The sequence below is a fragment of the Barbus barbus genome (assembly GCF_936440315.1).
Source record: "Barbus barbus genome assembly, chromosome: 16".
NCBI lineage: Eukaryota > Metazoa > Chordata > Actinopteri > Cypriniformes > Cyprinidae > Barbus > Barbus barbus.
The window spans coordinates 28,546,206-28,561,490 of NC_136744.1; the positions used below are offsets into that span (position 1 = coordinate 28,546,206).

At 38.5% G+C, this 15,285-nt stretch overlaps 1 protein-coding gene across 4 annotated transcripts in view; it reads right to left on the bottom strand.

The window, feature by feature from the left end:
• Positions 1 to 8,598: 8,598 nt before the first annotated feature.
• Positions 8,599 to 15,285, bottom strand: part of LOC306882672 (integrin alpha-9-like) — a 105,538-nt gene continuing 98,851 nt past the window's right edge. Inside the window, exons 27-29 of one of the 4 annotated variants that reach the window (XR_013785279.1) lie at positions 14,336 to 14,455; positions 10,855 to 11,226; positions 8,599 to 10,217 (exon numbers count right to left, since the gene is read on the bottom strand). Coding sequence is in view for 1 of the 4 variants with exons in the window: in XM_079437484.1 (XP_079293610.1) it covers positions 11,128 to 11,226; positions 14,336 to 14,455 (219 nt within the window). In the remaining 3 variants the exon portion in view is untranslated. Of the gene's footprint in view, positions 11,227 to 14,335; positions 14,456 to 15,285 lie in introns of all 4 variants that reach the window. The other 3 variants (XR_013785280.1, XR_013785281.1, XM_079437484.1) reach the window with 3 other exon arrangements.

Below are 15,285 nucleotides of genomic sequence, written 5' to 3' on the forward strand. Positions count from 1 at the left end.
AAATACATGTTGAAATATATATGCATATATTTCGGACAAAAATGTGCAATGTGAAAAAAGGACTAATACAAAAAAAAAAAAAAAGCATACAGTACAATGCTAGTATAAATAATCATACTGAAAAATGTAAATCATTAAACGGGTCCATTTAAATTTTTTTAAATGTTTGTAGCTTTCAAATGTTTCAAAAGTTTGATTTACATTACAACTTGTTTTTGTTTATGTCCTTTTTCTACATATTGCATAGTCCTTTTTTTTTACATACATAACATACATACTACTTGCATAACATACTACATACAAACATAAATCCATGCATTAGAAGGGGTATGTTTTTAAAGTATTACAGTAAATGATTTATAAATGAGATCAGGCCTGCAATTTTACTTGGACATTGATGATAAAATTATATCAAAAACGTTATATCTTTTGACTATTCACATTTTGGGTACTTTTTATTATATTTTATTTTATTATTTTATGGCCTCAGTATTGTGTTCATTGTGCATTTTAGTTTGGGTTGTGAGGCTCAAAAAAATTATAAATCAATGTGATATACCACAGTGTATGGCATGGCTGTTGACTTCTGAGAACAACAGAATATCCAAAAGTTATAGGCAAAATTAAGACCCTTTATTTTGTGTTTACTCATTTGTAATTATCTAACACATTGATGGGTGGTGCAAGGCTAGGCGCTGTTGAATGTGGGGAGGTCCTACGTAGACCCAAATCATCAGTTTCTGGGTTAAGCTGTTCTTGAGCCCGGTGCATAAGGAGACTCTTTTTCCACTGGAAACAGAACGCTGCTGCCTTTGCTGCTTCCGAGTTTGGCTCAGGCTGTTTCAAACCCTGTAAAATCAGAAAGAGCCATTTAAACCAAAGTTAAGCATGCTAAATATCATACAAGAGAAGATAGACACCACTGTTTTTTTACTTATTCCTTGGTGCATAATGCTCCTTCACAATCTTATTTCCCCAAGTTCTTGGAGGAAAACTTTCTCAGTTTCTCTTACCCTGATGCAGGCAGTCTCTGCTGCTCGTACTCCTTGGATAACTGTCTGGAGTAGATTCTGGGCATTCTTCACCAGGATCTCATCTGATGATTTGCACCCAGGAGTAACTGCATTAACACTGGAGAGACACCATGCACCCCTTGGGTCACATGAGATTTTTGCATGTTTAATTTATTGTTAATGTTGTTTGCACATGTTTGAATGTGTCAGTGATTTAAGGAAGAAAGCAACTTTCAGATGCTGCAAAAAAGACCTTCAATCAGAATTATTGCAAGTCAGGGAGATATACTAATGATTGTCTCTCACCTTGAAATGATGGTAAGTTGGTTGGAAATGGTCAGAATCTGCTCTGCAATGACAAAGAGCTCCTCGGTGCAATGCTTGTCCAGACAGTGGTCTGCTATGACACGCACAAACTGGGTGATTGACTGGCCGCTTGAGACAAGATCTTTTGCAGATGTTACAAAAGCATCTTTGGTCTAAAGGTGAAACAAACTTGTGTCAGTATGGGAACATAACCTTTAGGTAAAAGAAAACTTTCAAAGCTTCTGACCTGGATTGGCCCTTTCTTCTTTAGGTACTGGGCCATGTGATAGAGTTTATCTGCCATTTCTTTTGTCACCTTGACAATCTGGTTACCCTGGTCATCCCACTTCTCAGTCTCTCGTTTCAAAAAGAGAGAAGTGTAAGCGAGGGTTGTATCTACTAAGCTGAACACAGGACCTCTTGGGCTCCTCTGGGATGTCAATTCCTGAGGTAGATAAATATGTTACATTGCTTGATCTAAAATGTCCATTCTTCAACTATACCATGATTCATCATTTTTATATTACCTTATTTGGTTCCTGATTGGACACATCTTGGACACTGGTGCTTGGTTTGCTTTTAGTAGGACCTTGATTATTTGTGGATGGAGGATGTAGTGTTGCCTTTTTTGTGAAACTTTGTGTCTGGGGGACTCCACTAGACACTTTGCCCTGCAAACTACACTTTATCTGTTCCTTTGTGACCGCAAGAATTCCATCTACTTTACAAATTTCTTCAACAAGGTAATGTGCCTTTGCTGAAAAGCACTGTGACTGAATATCAAGGGTGAGAGTGTCTCCAAGAGTTTGCGTCTCTGCGATTAGTCTGGCTCTACTCACAATGTCTGACATCTGAAATGTCAAGTGGTCATTAATGAATCTCAGATTGGACCTTTCCTTTGGGTCTCTAATGAAATTGAAACAGTCCTGAATGGACTCTATGGCACTTTTAACATTCTGCATAAGCAATTCTGCAGCACTTTCAAACTGTGCCAGAGTATCTTCAGTTTCCATGTCACAATCTTTTGTTTGGACCGAGCATGCCAAAGCAATAGTATCTTGAATGGCCGTCACATAATCATGGTTAACTTTGCTCAGGAGACAAGAGAGTGCTTTCATTTTAATCTGAAGCTGTCTCTGAAGTAGCTCTGATTTTGCCAGCATCAGGACACTTGAGAGGGACACCGTACCAACTTCTTCAGCAGCCTGTAGGTAGGAATCTGTAAGTGTCTTCACGTCGTCTTGTAGTTCTCCTAGCAGTTTAACTTTATAGCTATCTCGACAGTTCAAAGAAGACAGTCTCGCAGCTTCTTGTATGCGAAGTGAGTTCTCAGACATTACTGACAACCATTTTTTGGGTGTCATTTGATGTGTGATTATGTGCCCCTTACTATCAGTCGTAACTGTTCCCACAACCTTGTCCAATGAGTTCAATAGTACTTGGACAGACAAGGCCCAAAGCATGCAGAGACCGTCAAGTTCATCAGTTTGAGTTGGTCTTGAACCCACTATGTCTGTAAGATTCTTAGTGTTGGTTTGAGCTTTTTGGAGCTTGCTCTGCAAAGACATTATACTCTCATGACACTCACCCATCACCTTTATATCTGCTGATGTCACAAGTTGCACGGCATCTGCACATAAACACATGACCTCGGTGAGTTCTTGTGTGATGGACTCCAACATATTGGGTACAAAGTTTTGGAACATGGAGTAAACGGCATGGTACCACACCCCTGCCACTGGGAGCAATATCTTACGGGCATTTTTGATGAGGTCAGAAAAGTCCGTACTGTGTTTATAAATGCCATCTGTACTCATGGCTGAACTCATGGCTGTTTCTTGCGCTGTCTGGACAAGCAAGGGTGTCAAGGACACGAGTTTGGACCGCAGACTTTCCACTTCCTCACTGTCAGCTGTGTCTATGACACTGGTGACTTCTCTTGTAGCTTGGGCATAGCTGTTTGAGAGTCCTAGAACTCCAGTGCAAACCATGTTAAGAGTCTCGACATCTTTACCTTTGGTCATGCAGACAACTTCACACAAGAGAGGCAACAAGTCAATATTATGGAGCTGTATGACAGATTTAGATTGGGTGACAGGTGCAATCCATGTTTCTTCAGGGTTTGGCAAGTCATGCTCCACTATTAGTTGAACAGCCAGATTCTCTAAACCATCTTTGAGCTGACATGGAATTTCTTCACTAGTGGAACTTTGCACTGAAGACTCAGATTCTGTTTTATCAGAATGATCTTCAGTTGATCTTTCATGTTCTGAAATGGGCATAACACATGGTACAGTACCGGCAGACTGGCGGGCCCCCTCCCGCAGTGGGCTAAGCAGATGTGGATGCTGCAAACCGTCAAGTCCTTCACGAAGAATGTCAAAGTGTTTTAGGGCTGTTGAAACACAAGCAGAGAGCAATGAGAAAGCCTCATTGCTAAGACTAGTATTAGAGTAGATATCAGTGACACAACTTGTCACCTCAGCAGCAGATCCTTCTGCTTGCTTTATCAGAACCAGAAGTCCATTACGGTAGATTGGATTGTCACTCTTACTGACATGTTTTCTCACGAGCTGGATTACCAAGCTCATATGGCCAATAAGCAAGCTTGCCTGTTTTGTGAGATACTGTGCATCTTCATCTTCATGTGCCTCAACAAACTCCATCCAGTTGCTCTGCATCTCCTGAAGAGCAAGACAGACAAAGTCCTTCACGTTTATGATGCTACTACATGCATGCAAGAGCTGCTCAATCTCCTCTGACCATCTCTGTTGCATCTCTTTTAGTTTTTCCAGAGCTTCACTTGAACGCACCTCGTCTTCCTCTAGATTTTGCACAAGTACGCAAATTGCTTGTTTCAGTCTCATGATGCATCCCCTTGAGTTCTCTACACCCTCAAGACTCTTCTCATCACACGCTAAAGCTGAGATGAAGCCAGCCACTTCTGAAATCTTGTCAGCATGAGCTATGAAGGATTCAGATTGAACCTGAAGTGTTTCTACATGTAACTTATCTTCATCTTGCACATCATGGAAGATACAGCTCACGGTGTGCACCAACTGTTCCAAGGGAGTTGAAGTTGTGACAAATATGTCCATTACTCGCAACTGTGTGGCCTTTACCATAGCAACGTCAAGTTTGTGGATTTGATTCAAAAGAGAAGCACATGTGTTTGCAAGCTGTTGATCATGACAGCATTTCATTTGTTGTGACATCTCTGACCAGAGCTGAAGGACTTGCTTGGAGTGTGCAGCAACCTCAAACTGAATATCCCTGCGAGAAGTGTTTGCTACTGCCATGCTGTGGAACACTAGGTCACGAAGCATAACATCAAAACCACCATCTTTAACACAAGCAGGATCAGAAAGCAGTCTTAGTAATTTGTTCCGTATTACGGTGTAGCATCCACATGAACCTCTGGCAGCTGGTTCACAGTTACTCTTGAGTGTGGCTATGATTTCATTTACAGTCGAGTCCACCTTGTTTAAGATGTACTGCTTTGCACTCTGTGCCTCCTCACTGTGTGGATGTTTGATTGTTGTGTACATGGCAGTGTGCAGCATGGAAACACATTTTTTCAGTGTTTCTAGAGAAGCCCTCAAATGCTCCTGTTGTTTGTCATCACGCAGTTCCTGAATTCTTTCCACCACCAAGTTGTGAAGAAGCAGCATTGCCTTTGAGTATACTTGAAATGCTTTCAATAAGGATGATATGTCTGCTGCAGCTCCTACTTGAGAAAGACACTGCAAGAGCCAATCAGCAGCTGCAGTGATCTTCCTTACAGTCGCATTATCTTCCACTAGAAGAATCTATAGAGGCCAAAAGAAATGGAATCAATCATTTCAGTCACAGAAGCTGGTGGTAAATATTTTTCTACGAAACTCAAGATATTTGAAATTTCTAACAAGTTCGGGGGTAGGGTTGCAGCATGACTCTAAATAAACTATGAATGCCATGTGAATTTTTCAGGTCTTTTCACAGAATAAAGATTGTCATCCACACCCTGTTCCTGGAGGCACTCCAAGACCCTGTCCCAAATCACACCCTAAACCCCGCGTTCTTCCTTTGAGTCCACACTTTCGTGACGTAATGGCACTTTGACTGTCGGGGAAAAGTATACCGCGGAGCTCAGCAGAAATGCTTATCAAGTGCGCATAGCGGCTGCAAAGGCGGTGCTTGCATGCACCTTTCTGAAAGCTAAAATGACGAATGGGACACCCTAAAGCCTCATGGACTTAATGGACACGTTCACACGGTGGCCATTGTAAGTCCGCCAGACCGCAAGCACACATGAAGTGTGCTATCTGAGACAGGGCCCAACACTACACAGTTTTTTAAATTCTTCCTAATCAAATACTCCAAAATAAACTCATCAGCTCATTAACAGAAACTCCAAGACCTGAAACTGATGGGTCAGCTAAGGGAGACATCCAAAGTCAAGTCACCATTACCAATTGGGAACCGGGCTGCACTTTTCTACTGGACCCGAACCCTTGCTGATCTCGAACAAGGGCACCTATGACATCAGTAGGCGGACTTTCCACTACAGACTGCAGTTTGAAAGGCCATCTGAGTTGAGGTAAATTAACCACATTAACAACAACAATTAAATATGTCAGTTCACCAGTGGTCGGCAGAAGAGACCAACGCTCTCCTTCCGCAGAGGTAACAAGCGATTCTGGTCACATGTTGGTGACGTAGAGGGTTCTGCTCCCTGCCATGGAAATGCGAGCTGGTTCTTAAGGAGTGCCACTCTTGGCCGAGCACCGACTCCAGCTCCAGCCCCAGTGGAAAAGCGTCTTGGGAAATCCAATGCTGCTTCTGGAGAGCTACCGTCCTGCAGACTTCAGTTCCAACCCTGCTCCAGCACATCTGCCGGTAATTATCAAATAACCCTAAACACCTTGATTAGCTGGTTCAAGTATGTTTGATTGGGTTTGGGATGGAAATCTGCAGGACGGTAGCTCTCCAGGAGAAGGGTTGGAGAACTCAGCTTTAGGAACAAGGTTGGGGAACACTGATCTAGATATAACCATGAAGGCCAAAATCAGTTTCCTGGAGAGTGACAATTTTGTAGTTTTTAGCTTTAACTTCAATTAAATGCAACTGAAGAGCTAGGAGGCAGTCGTGGCCTAATGGTTAAAGAGTCGAACTTGCAACCCTAAGGTTGCAGGTTCAAATATTGGTACCGGTAGGGAATATAGGTTGGGACACCATACTTGGCTACAGATCACGTCACTTTAATCAGGTCCTCCAGGATTATTTGAAAACGACAGGAATGTAGTTTAGGTTGAAACTATACTCTGCAGGACTGTGGCCCTCCAGGAGTTCATTTATACGATAAGAACAGATCCCACAACTCTATGATTTTTGCATGCAGCTATTATCCTTTACAACAAAAAACATATTACCTTGACCACACCTACTAGCACATTTTGAGTGGCTTCAATGAGTTCTTCTCTGTGCTCTATGATCTCCGGTTGTATGCTGAGCTTTTGGGTGGCCAGGAGCACGTGCTGACCAGAAACAGTCAGGGATTCAATGAGTGGATCCATTTCCATCTTCAGGACATCATCATCGGTACCTTCCACTAACCTGAAAGAAAAGGATATGTGGTATAATGTGAATGTCTGTCCTCTGTGGAACCATTAACACAAGCTAAAGTACATAATGTTGTTTTTGAACATGTACCATATTACCACCTAATTCCCCCACTTAAGTACTTTTTCTTTAAGCAACAAAGCACTTTTGTCAATGATACAGACAGCTATGCTTTTGTGTTTGAGGCAAGGTAACTCATGTCAGCATGTATTTTTCTAAATATAATTTATTATATGCTTAATCTTCTACCCTGTCAGGAAAAATACATGCAACTGACCTTGTTGCTACAGCTGCCATGTTTTTGGATGCTTTGGCCACCGCTTTAGCTGCAGCTTCCAGCCGGGTGAATTCATCCAGTTCTGTCTCGCTCCCACACAATAGGATGAGGTGACACAGGTGAGTGGACAGAGGGGCCACCACCTGCTCTATTGAGCCTGTTTTTATCAAGCCATCTTCCAGTATAGATGTCATTTTTCTTGCACTGTAACAGAGTACGTGTCAATATATAGCATTCTAACAAAAAAAACAAAAAAAATTACCTTACTCTAATTTTAGCTTTTAAACAGTTGTCCGATCAAACAATTTTAGATACTGACTTTTATGGAATAATATTAAAATGTTTGATATAAACAGCTAGGTGAAGATCTTTACTAATTGATATATTAAAATAGACATTTACCTGGTGGTATTAGCTCCATGCAAGTGCTCTGCCTGTCACACAATAGCAGCTAATGAATAATGCAGTGCTTTTACTACGAGACAGCACTGTTTGGCTCTCAGATATCCCATGGTAACCAAAGTAATTTATCCCAATCTAATTACTAAGTGATATAAAGAGCTAATGCAGTTTTACAATACAAGTGAAATTAAAACAATCCATTCATTGATTCAGCAAATAAAGCATTTTCATTTCTGTTTTTCATATTTTTCAATTTCTAAACCTTTGGGTAGATGCTAGATGCTTAGTACTTTCCTCCATTACTACAACTTGTGATAACTTTATGCAAACATTTATGTCCATCCATCATTCTAAATAGTAATCGCTCTTATTTATAATTGAAAAAAAAAAAAAAACTACAATGCATTTCCAGTATGAATGAACCATTCTATACAAGCTGTGATTTTTCTTAAATCGACTCATCATTTGATTGCATTGGCAAAGGTGTAGACATTTTACTCAAAACTGACCTACAATTATACCTAATGTTATAGTTAACTAAAACTATTAAAATTCAGTACTTTAAATAAAATAAACTTTTAATTCCAGCCATTTGCCAAGGCAACATTTCTCATTTCTCTCTCTCTCTCTAGTAAAAATGACAAACTACAACAAAATCACTAAAATTGTATCTAAAAAAAAAAATCACAATGTTAAGAAAAACTGTAATAGTATCTCAATGGTACTAAAACAACACTACATAAAATCCAAAAGAACCATTTTAAATATATTTATAAGATAACTGGACACCACGTTTTAAATTCATGCTCCTAAGCATTTACTTTTATAATGCATTGTTGTATAATAATTTGGTCATATACTAAAAAAAAAAAAAAAGCAGACATGCACCGCAATGTAGTGTAAACATTATACTAGTATTACACTAGAGGGCAACAGTGCAACAAGAAACACCCCACTGCACTAAATATTTGGGTGGCACGAACAAAACTGAGACGAAACATCTGTTTGTGATTTTTAATTTTAAAAAAGCAGTTTCAGTAGATAAATATACAGCTCGAGCTTGTACAACAAACATATTTCTCAATACATCTATAAAACACCAGTGACAGTAGTTTATCCTAAAAATGCTCAAAATAGGTGATAATGGCAACAACACTCACAGTAAGGTTACACACTTACAATGTCAAGTATGAGTCTCTCTGAAACACACCTATGCAAGAACCTGGTGTTGGGCCGGACATGAAATGCAGATGTGGTTTTGCCATGCTTGTGGTGATTATTGATCAAATAATACGAGACATTTTTTGGAGAATCTTCCAGCGATAATCTAATATCCAATTGCAAAGCTATTGATCAGTTGGTAAATATCAAAGATATGGTTTCTTTCAAATGAAACCTCTATGAGAGGAAAATGCAAAAAACAAGCAACCAAGTTAACTGAATAAAACAACTTCAGCTCCATGTGAAGTCTGACAGCGAACAGCTCATGTTGAGTGAAGTCCAAAATGTTGACTTAAAACAAGCTGTTCCCATAAGCTCCAAAGTACAAGTTTGTGCCCAGTTATGAAGTACTGCACATTCCCACCTATTTTTAGGCCATTACACACTGCAGGTCCTGCACAGTTAAAAACATGTCATGGTACTTGTTAAAGGGATAGATCACCCAAAAATGCAAATTCTGTCATTTCATTTTTCTGACTATTTTAATGATGTCCTTGATCTTTACCCTTGCTGTCTATGGAGGGTCAGAGAGCTCTCGGATTTAATCAAAAATACCTTAACATTTGTGTTCTGAAGATGAATGAAGGTCTTAGAGGTTTGGAACGACACGAGGGTGAATAATTAATGACAGAATTTTTTTTTGACATTTTTGGGAGAACTACCCCTTTAAAAAGCAGGAGACACTATATGGTGTCACGTTTACTGTGGAAGAATAATTAAGAATATGCTGTAGATTTGTTTGGAGAATATATGGCAGATTAAAGTGTTTTTATACTTACAGTAGAAATCAGTAGAATTGTAATTCATAACTTGGAATGTGCCCCTTGTATAACATCTAAAATGTATATCTTGAAATCTTAGACAGCCAGAGGTCAACTAATTAGGAAGTTTCTGAAACAAGGAGAAACAAGGAGAATTTGTAGGGTGGGATTTGATTTCATCCATTAGGAATTGATTAGATTGTGAACAGCTTCTTTTTTTTCAGGTGGTTGGAAAGGAATACAAAAAAAGGCAGAAAAAGTTCATATATTTTGTGAACGATTATGAAGACAGAATCTTTTCTTCTGGAATAACATGCATCTTTCAGTGGGGTCAAAATCCAGTGCAGTACAAATAATGCTCTAAGCTGTGAATTTCACATATACTAAAAACATCTTTAAGCTGAGAACGAATATTATTATCTCTTTCTGTTTTAAGTACAACTGGACTGAAATTAAATGAAAACTGTCTGAAAACGTACTCATCAGGCCATCCAAGATGTAGATGAGTTTGTTTATTTATGGGAACAGATTTGGAGAAATGTAGCATTAAATCGCCAATGGATGCTCTGCAGTGGATGGGTGCCGTCAGAATGAGAGTCCAAACAGCTGATAAAAACATCACAATAATCCACACCACTCCAGTCTTTTGAAGTGAAAAGATGCATTTGTAGATTAAAAAAATGCATCAAGGCATTTGAACTTTTAATGGAGTGGTGTGGATGATTGTGATGTTTTTATCAGCTGTTTGGACTCTCATTCTGACGGCACCCATTCACTGCAGAGGATCTATTGGTGAGCAAGTGATGGAATACATTTCTCCAAATCTGTCTTGATGAAGAAACAAACTCATCTACATCTTGGATGACCTGAGGATGAGTGCATTTTCAGCAAACTTTCATTTTGAGGCGAACTACTCCTTTAACAACTCGAGCAATAACACCTTTGGTTTGCCTCTCCTCTTTCATTTGTTCATGCAACATTTAACTTTAAGTTGTCCGAATGAAGGGCACAAACTTTTGCTTTGCATTCTTTGTAAGTTAACATCTTGAGGGGACACAGAGGTACAGTCCATCTTCAAGGTTCATCTGAAAACTGATATGCACCAGAACACTGTGAAGGAATAACATCAACTCTTTGGCGTGTGTCAGTCATCAGTGCTTTAAAACAACTCTTGAAGCTCTCTTCTATACAGTATGGAATACATTTTATAAAAAATAGATTTTTGCTTTTCAACAGCGCCCTGAGGGTTGTAATTTATTGACATGATATCCACATTCGTTCCAGGAAGTCTCTCTTTCCGTCTCTTCAGACCCACTGGCAAGAGGCCTGTCCCATTGGGATCAATGGAGTCTCTTCTGGCAGGCCACACGGTCACCTCGAACATCAGCTACATCACCATCAACGACAAACAAAAAGTGTCAAACCTCCGAAAAATCTGGAGAATATTCTTTTCTTCCACATATGGAAGGCTGGAGGGTCTGGGTCTTAGGAGAGAGCCGTGGTGAAGGTAGCAGCTTATTGGATTTTCTGAACCCAATCCAAGCACTCATTGGCTTTTCTGGACCCAATCCCAGCTTTCATCGCTGTCCTTCCTGTTCTTTTCGGCCTCTATGATCTCTCTGTAATGCCTCCTGAAGAATCCCATCTGCAAAACACAAAAATAATGTGTGAGTGTCAGCATACAGCGTGGGACAGTGGACAAATGATGGAATTATACTCCTTTTCCCCATCACGTGTTACCTTACTGTTACAAAATACAAAAAATGGGTCAAAAAGATTTTTTTAAAGAAATTAATATTTATATTCAGAACGAATGCTTCAAATTTTTAAAAATGACAGTAAAGACATCTCTATTTGTCACTATAACAAATTCCTCGTATGTGTAAACATACTTGGCCAATAAAGCTCATTCTGATTCTGATTCTATTTAAATGTCTATTTTTAAATAAATGCTCTTCTTTTGAACTTTCTATTAATCTAATAATCCTGAATTAGTTTTTATCAAAATATAAAGTAGCATAACTCTTTTCAACATTGTTAATAGAATGATTTTGGAAGGATCATGTGATGCTGAAGACTGGAGTAATGATGCTGAAAATTCAGCTTTGCATCACAGAAATAAATTACATTTTAACATGCATTACAATAGAAAACAGTTATTTTAAATTGCAATAATATTTAACAATTGTTTACTTTATTTTTGATCAAATAAATGCAGCCTTGATGAGCAGAAGAGACTTTTTTACAAAAACATTAAAAAATTGTACTGATGCCAAACTTTTGAATGGTAGTGGAAATATGACTGGCAGATCAAAAACACCCAACCTAATGCAATCCTGCTGTCAGACATACGGCCATTAAAATATCTATTTAATCAAATTAAAAGGAGTATATGAAAATACCACTCATTCTTGGGGCCTTGACCCAACACAAGTTAAGGTTTCATTATGAAGTCCCTCATGACTGATGATATTCAAACTGTAAGGAATACTTTATCATATCATATGTATCCAAAAATATTTATACATCCTCTAACTTTACATTCCTAAAGATAATAGGTGTAATCGATGCCTGGATTGAATGTCTGAATATGTTCAAATACGCATGCAATTTGAGCTACATTGAAGGAGATTTAATGCAAAAATATTTTAGTTTGCTACACATAAAGTTATCATACGACTGGAAATTATTGTGAATATGGTGCTTTTCATTGTATTGAAAACACCGGATCTGAGTGGCTTTAGTGTTTCCCAGAAGAAAGAACGTCACATATTCGGAGCAACAAAGCAGTGAGTAAATGATGTCATTTTCGGGTGAACTAACCCTTTGTGAAGTTGGAGCCAATGGACAGGGTGGGAGTCACATAACTAGTGGGATGGGTGACACAGATAGCACTACTGTAAAGAAGCGCGTCAGCGCAGGAAGTACGCTGTTCCTCTTCCTGTGACTCAACAGGTTTGTCTTTGTTTGAATGCGGTTTATTGATTCAGATCCCGGCTCTCTCCAGGCATTTCCTGAAGCTGGAGTAGCTGGACATGTGCAGCTCTTGTTGAGGAGGTTTATTTTGGCAGATTTGAGATTTGGGGGGAAAAGTATCCCTACATTCCAGGATTTGCTCTAGTATTCCCGCTGGAAAGTAATGGAGTGGAAAAGAAAAGAAGGACTTGTTTGAGAAGCCTTCAAATCCGTTCGGTTCACTTTTATGTGTACGTGGTGTAAATTATTGCCTGTGCTGTGTTTTGTTACTTTACGGTTGCTCTAGAGCTCTCTATTGACCCCTCAGGCCAAAAAGTCCAGTCGAGGGAATATCTTTCAAAACTGAACTACCATCAGAGCACTAATTACAATCTGATTCATTTCATTGTTTCCTTTTATGTTCATGTACTCGTGTACTGTAAGAACCGTTTACTGCCTTTTTTTGGCAGAGGATATTAAAAGCAGCCCGATGCTAATTTAGCTGTAACGTGACGCTGCACATGAGCAGGTGGTTCTGCTCTTTCAAGACACGATGACCTGACGGGTCACATTCTCCGCTCACACTGACTTTACTGAGCTGAACTCCTGTCCAACAGGAACCATCTCAGGCATGTGATTTGTACTCGGTCTCATGTGAAAAGACAAAGTGAACATGACAAGAAAACAGCCTCATCTGGAGGTCTGTGTGTTTTGGACCAATGAGGACAGATATCTAGTAGAAAGTCTGATGTATATTTGCATGGTTCAACATTTTCTGTTGGTTCTGGAATAATGTTTCTATCAAGCAATCATCCTTGAATATGACTCTAATCCTAAAATCAGTGACAAGTTGATCATGTTGTTTAAGCTCATGATCTCAATCCTCAAGACATTAGGAATGATCTGAAAAGTGTGTGGTGCTCATCAATTCAGTTTAATTAATTAATTATTTTATTCATCTGGATTCTGTAATTTGTGATTTAAAACAAATTTATCATCTGAAATCAATTCATAATTGTTTTTTTCGTTTTTTTACATTTACAAATATAATCAACTGAAAATATATCAGTAAATTCACAGCACACCATTGCATTTTTTCTTTTTTTGGTCAAATATGTTTTTTGTTGTAATTGTTTTTGCAAATAAACTCATTTAAATTGTGAAAACATGGATGAAAAAATATCTGTGGTACATGATAAAATCTTTAAAAATAATTATTATTCTCAAAGTAACAATAATGATAATGACAAAATGCAATGATTTAGTAGTAGTAGTAGTAATAATATCTACTATGACTATACTGATAGTGTAAATTGAAGAAATTATTACAGAAATATCTTAATATTTTATAGTAAAATGTACTTTTAAAAGTATACACAATGTAATGTTATTATATATAACACACACACATATATATATATATTATTACTATGAAAAGTTAATTTTATTATAAATTAGTAACATGTTTCTGTCATAGTTTCTATCATGAATATCGAAAATTACTCAAAAATTCAGTCTTGATATTGTGTTGTTTTTTTTGATAAACATCAATATTGCTTCTACTTGGTCTTAAAGTTGTTGTTTTACAGTATGTGGACGGCTCCTATTTTTTCATAATACAGTGACCGAAACAGTATAATGATTATTTATTTATTTATTTTTTCGCTGCACTCTTTCCAACCCTAAATCTAGGTTTATAAGAATGTTGTTTAAGCCCCTAAATCCAGAGCTAACCCGGACGTTGCTCCAGAACCAACAAGGATGTTGACTGAGGAACATGTGTCTGTCTGAAGCACTACCTTCCAGAGCAGCACTGCCAGCAGCAGGAAGATGAGGATTCCCACGAGGAGGCTGATGGCGATGATCCATCCCACCACGTAACCCCTGGGCTCCTGACTGTGAAGGGCCTCAAACACCAGCTGCAGGACGACACACAGAGAGTGAACATACACACACGAACCAGACGGGACGCGACATTCAGCATAACCTCACCGACTTAAACATATTACAGATCGTCATTTCTCAGCGGGACCCAAGATCAGACTTTACAGACTGTATGAATCACCGTGTCATTTCCTGAATTTTATAATGTCTGTGCTGAGTCTACAGTATATTGGGCGTTGACTCGATTAAAAGGAAATTAGATTTTGTTCTTCAAGTCAACAGATCAATCAAATACAGGTTTGCAAAGTTTTTCATTAATCCAGATCATCACAGAATGCCAGGAAGAGTTCATTTGTTTGCAACTGGACGATATTATTTGAAGTCTGGTTTAAATGAATGACTATTTTTGGATGACGATTCCCTCTGAATAACATACATACACATAGTTTCATGCACAATATGTGTTATATGGCATACATGCTTGCTGACCCTTAATTTCACCTCTGAAACCATAATGTACTACCATAAAAACACAGCAAACAGTTCCCTCAATGGAGCTGGATGGAAATGTTGCATGAAAAGCTAGCAGAAAATCCCCGTCTGGAGCTTCTGGCCACAATTTCACTCCTTGAATGTGAGGTTCAACGGAAAAAACACGTTCAATCAAAATCACAAATGAGAGATAATATCTCAGTTGTTTCTTTGAAACAGCAAAGAGATACAAATAAGACTTTTGATGAAGTTTAGAAGAGATCTTAACCTGAAACTGTGCTCAGTTGCCAAAATACCAGTGCTATTTTAGTATTATTTACTTACTTTTATAGTATTTGATAAGATGTTTATTTTTTTAATAACTTATTTTCAT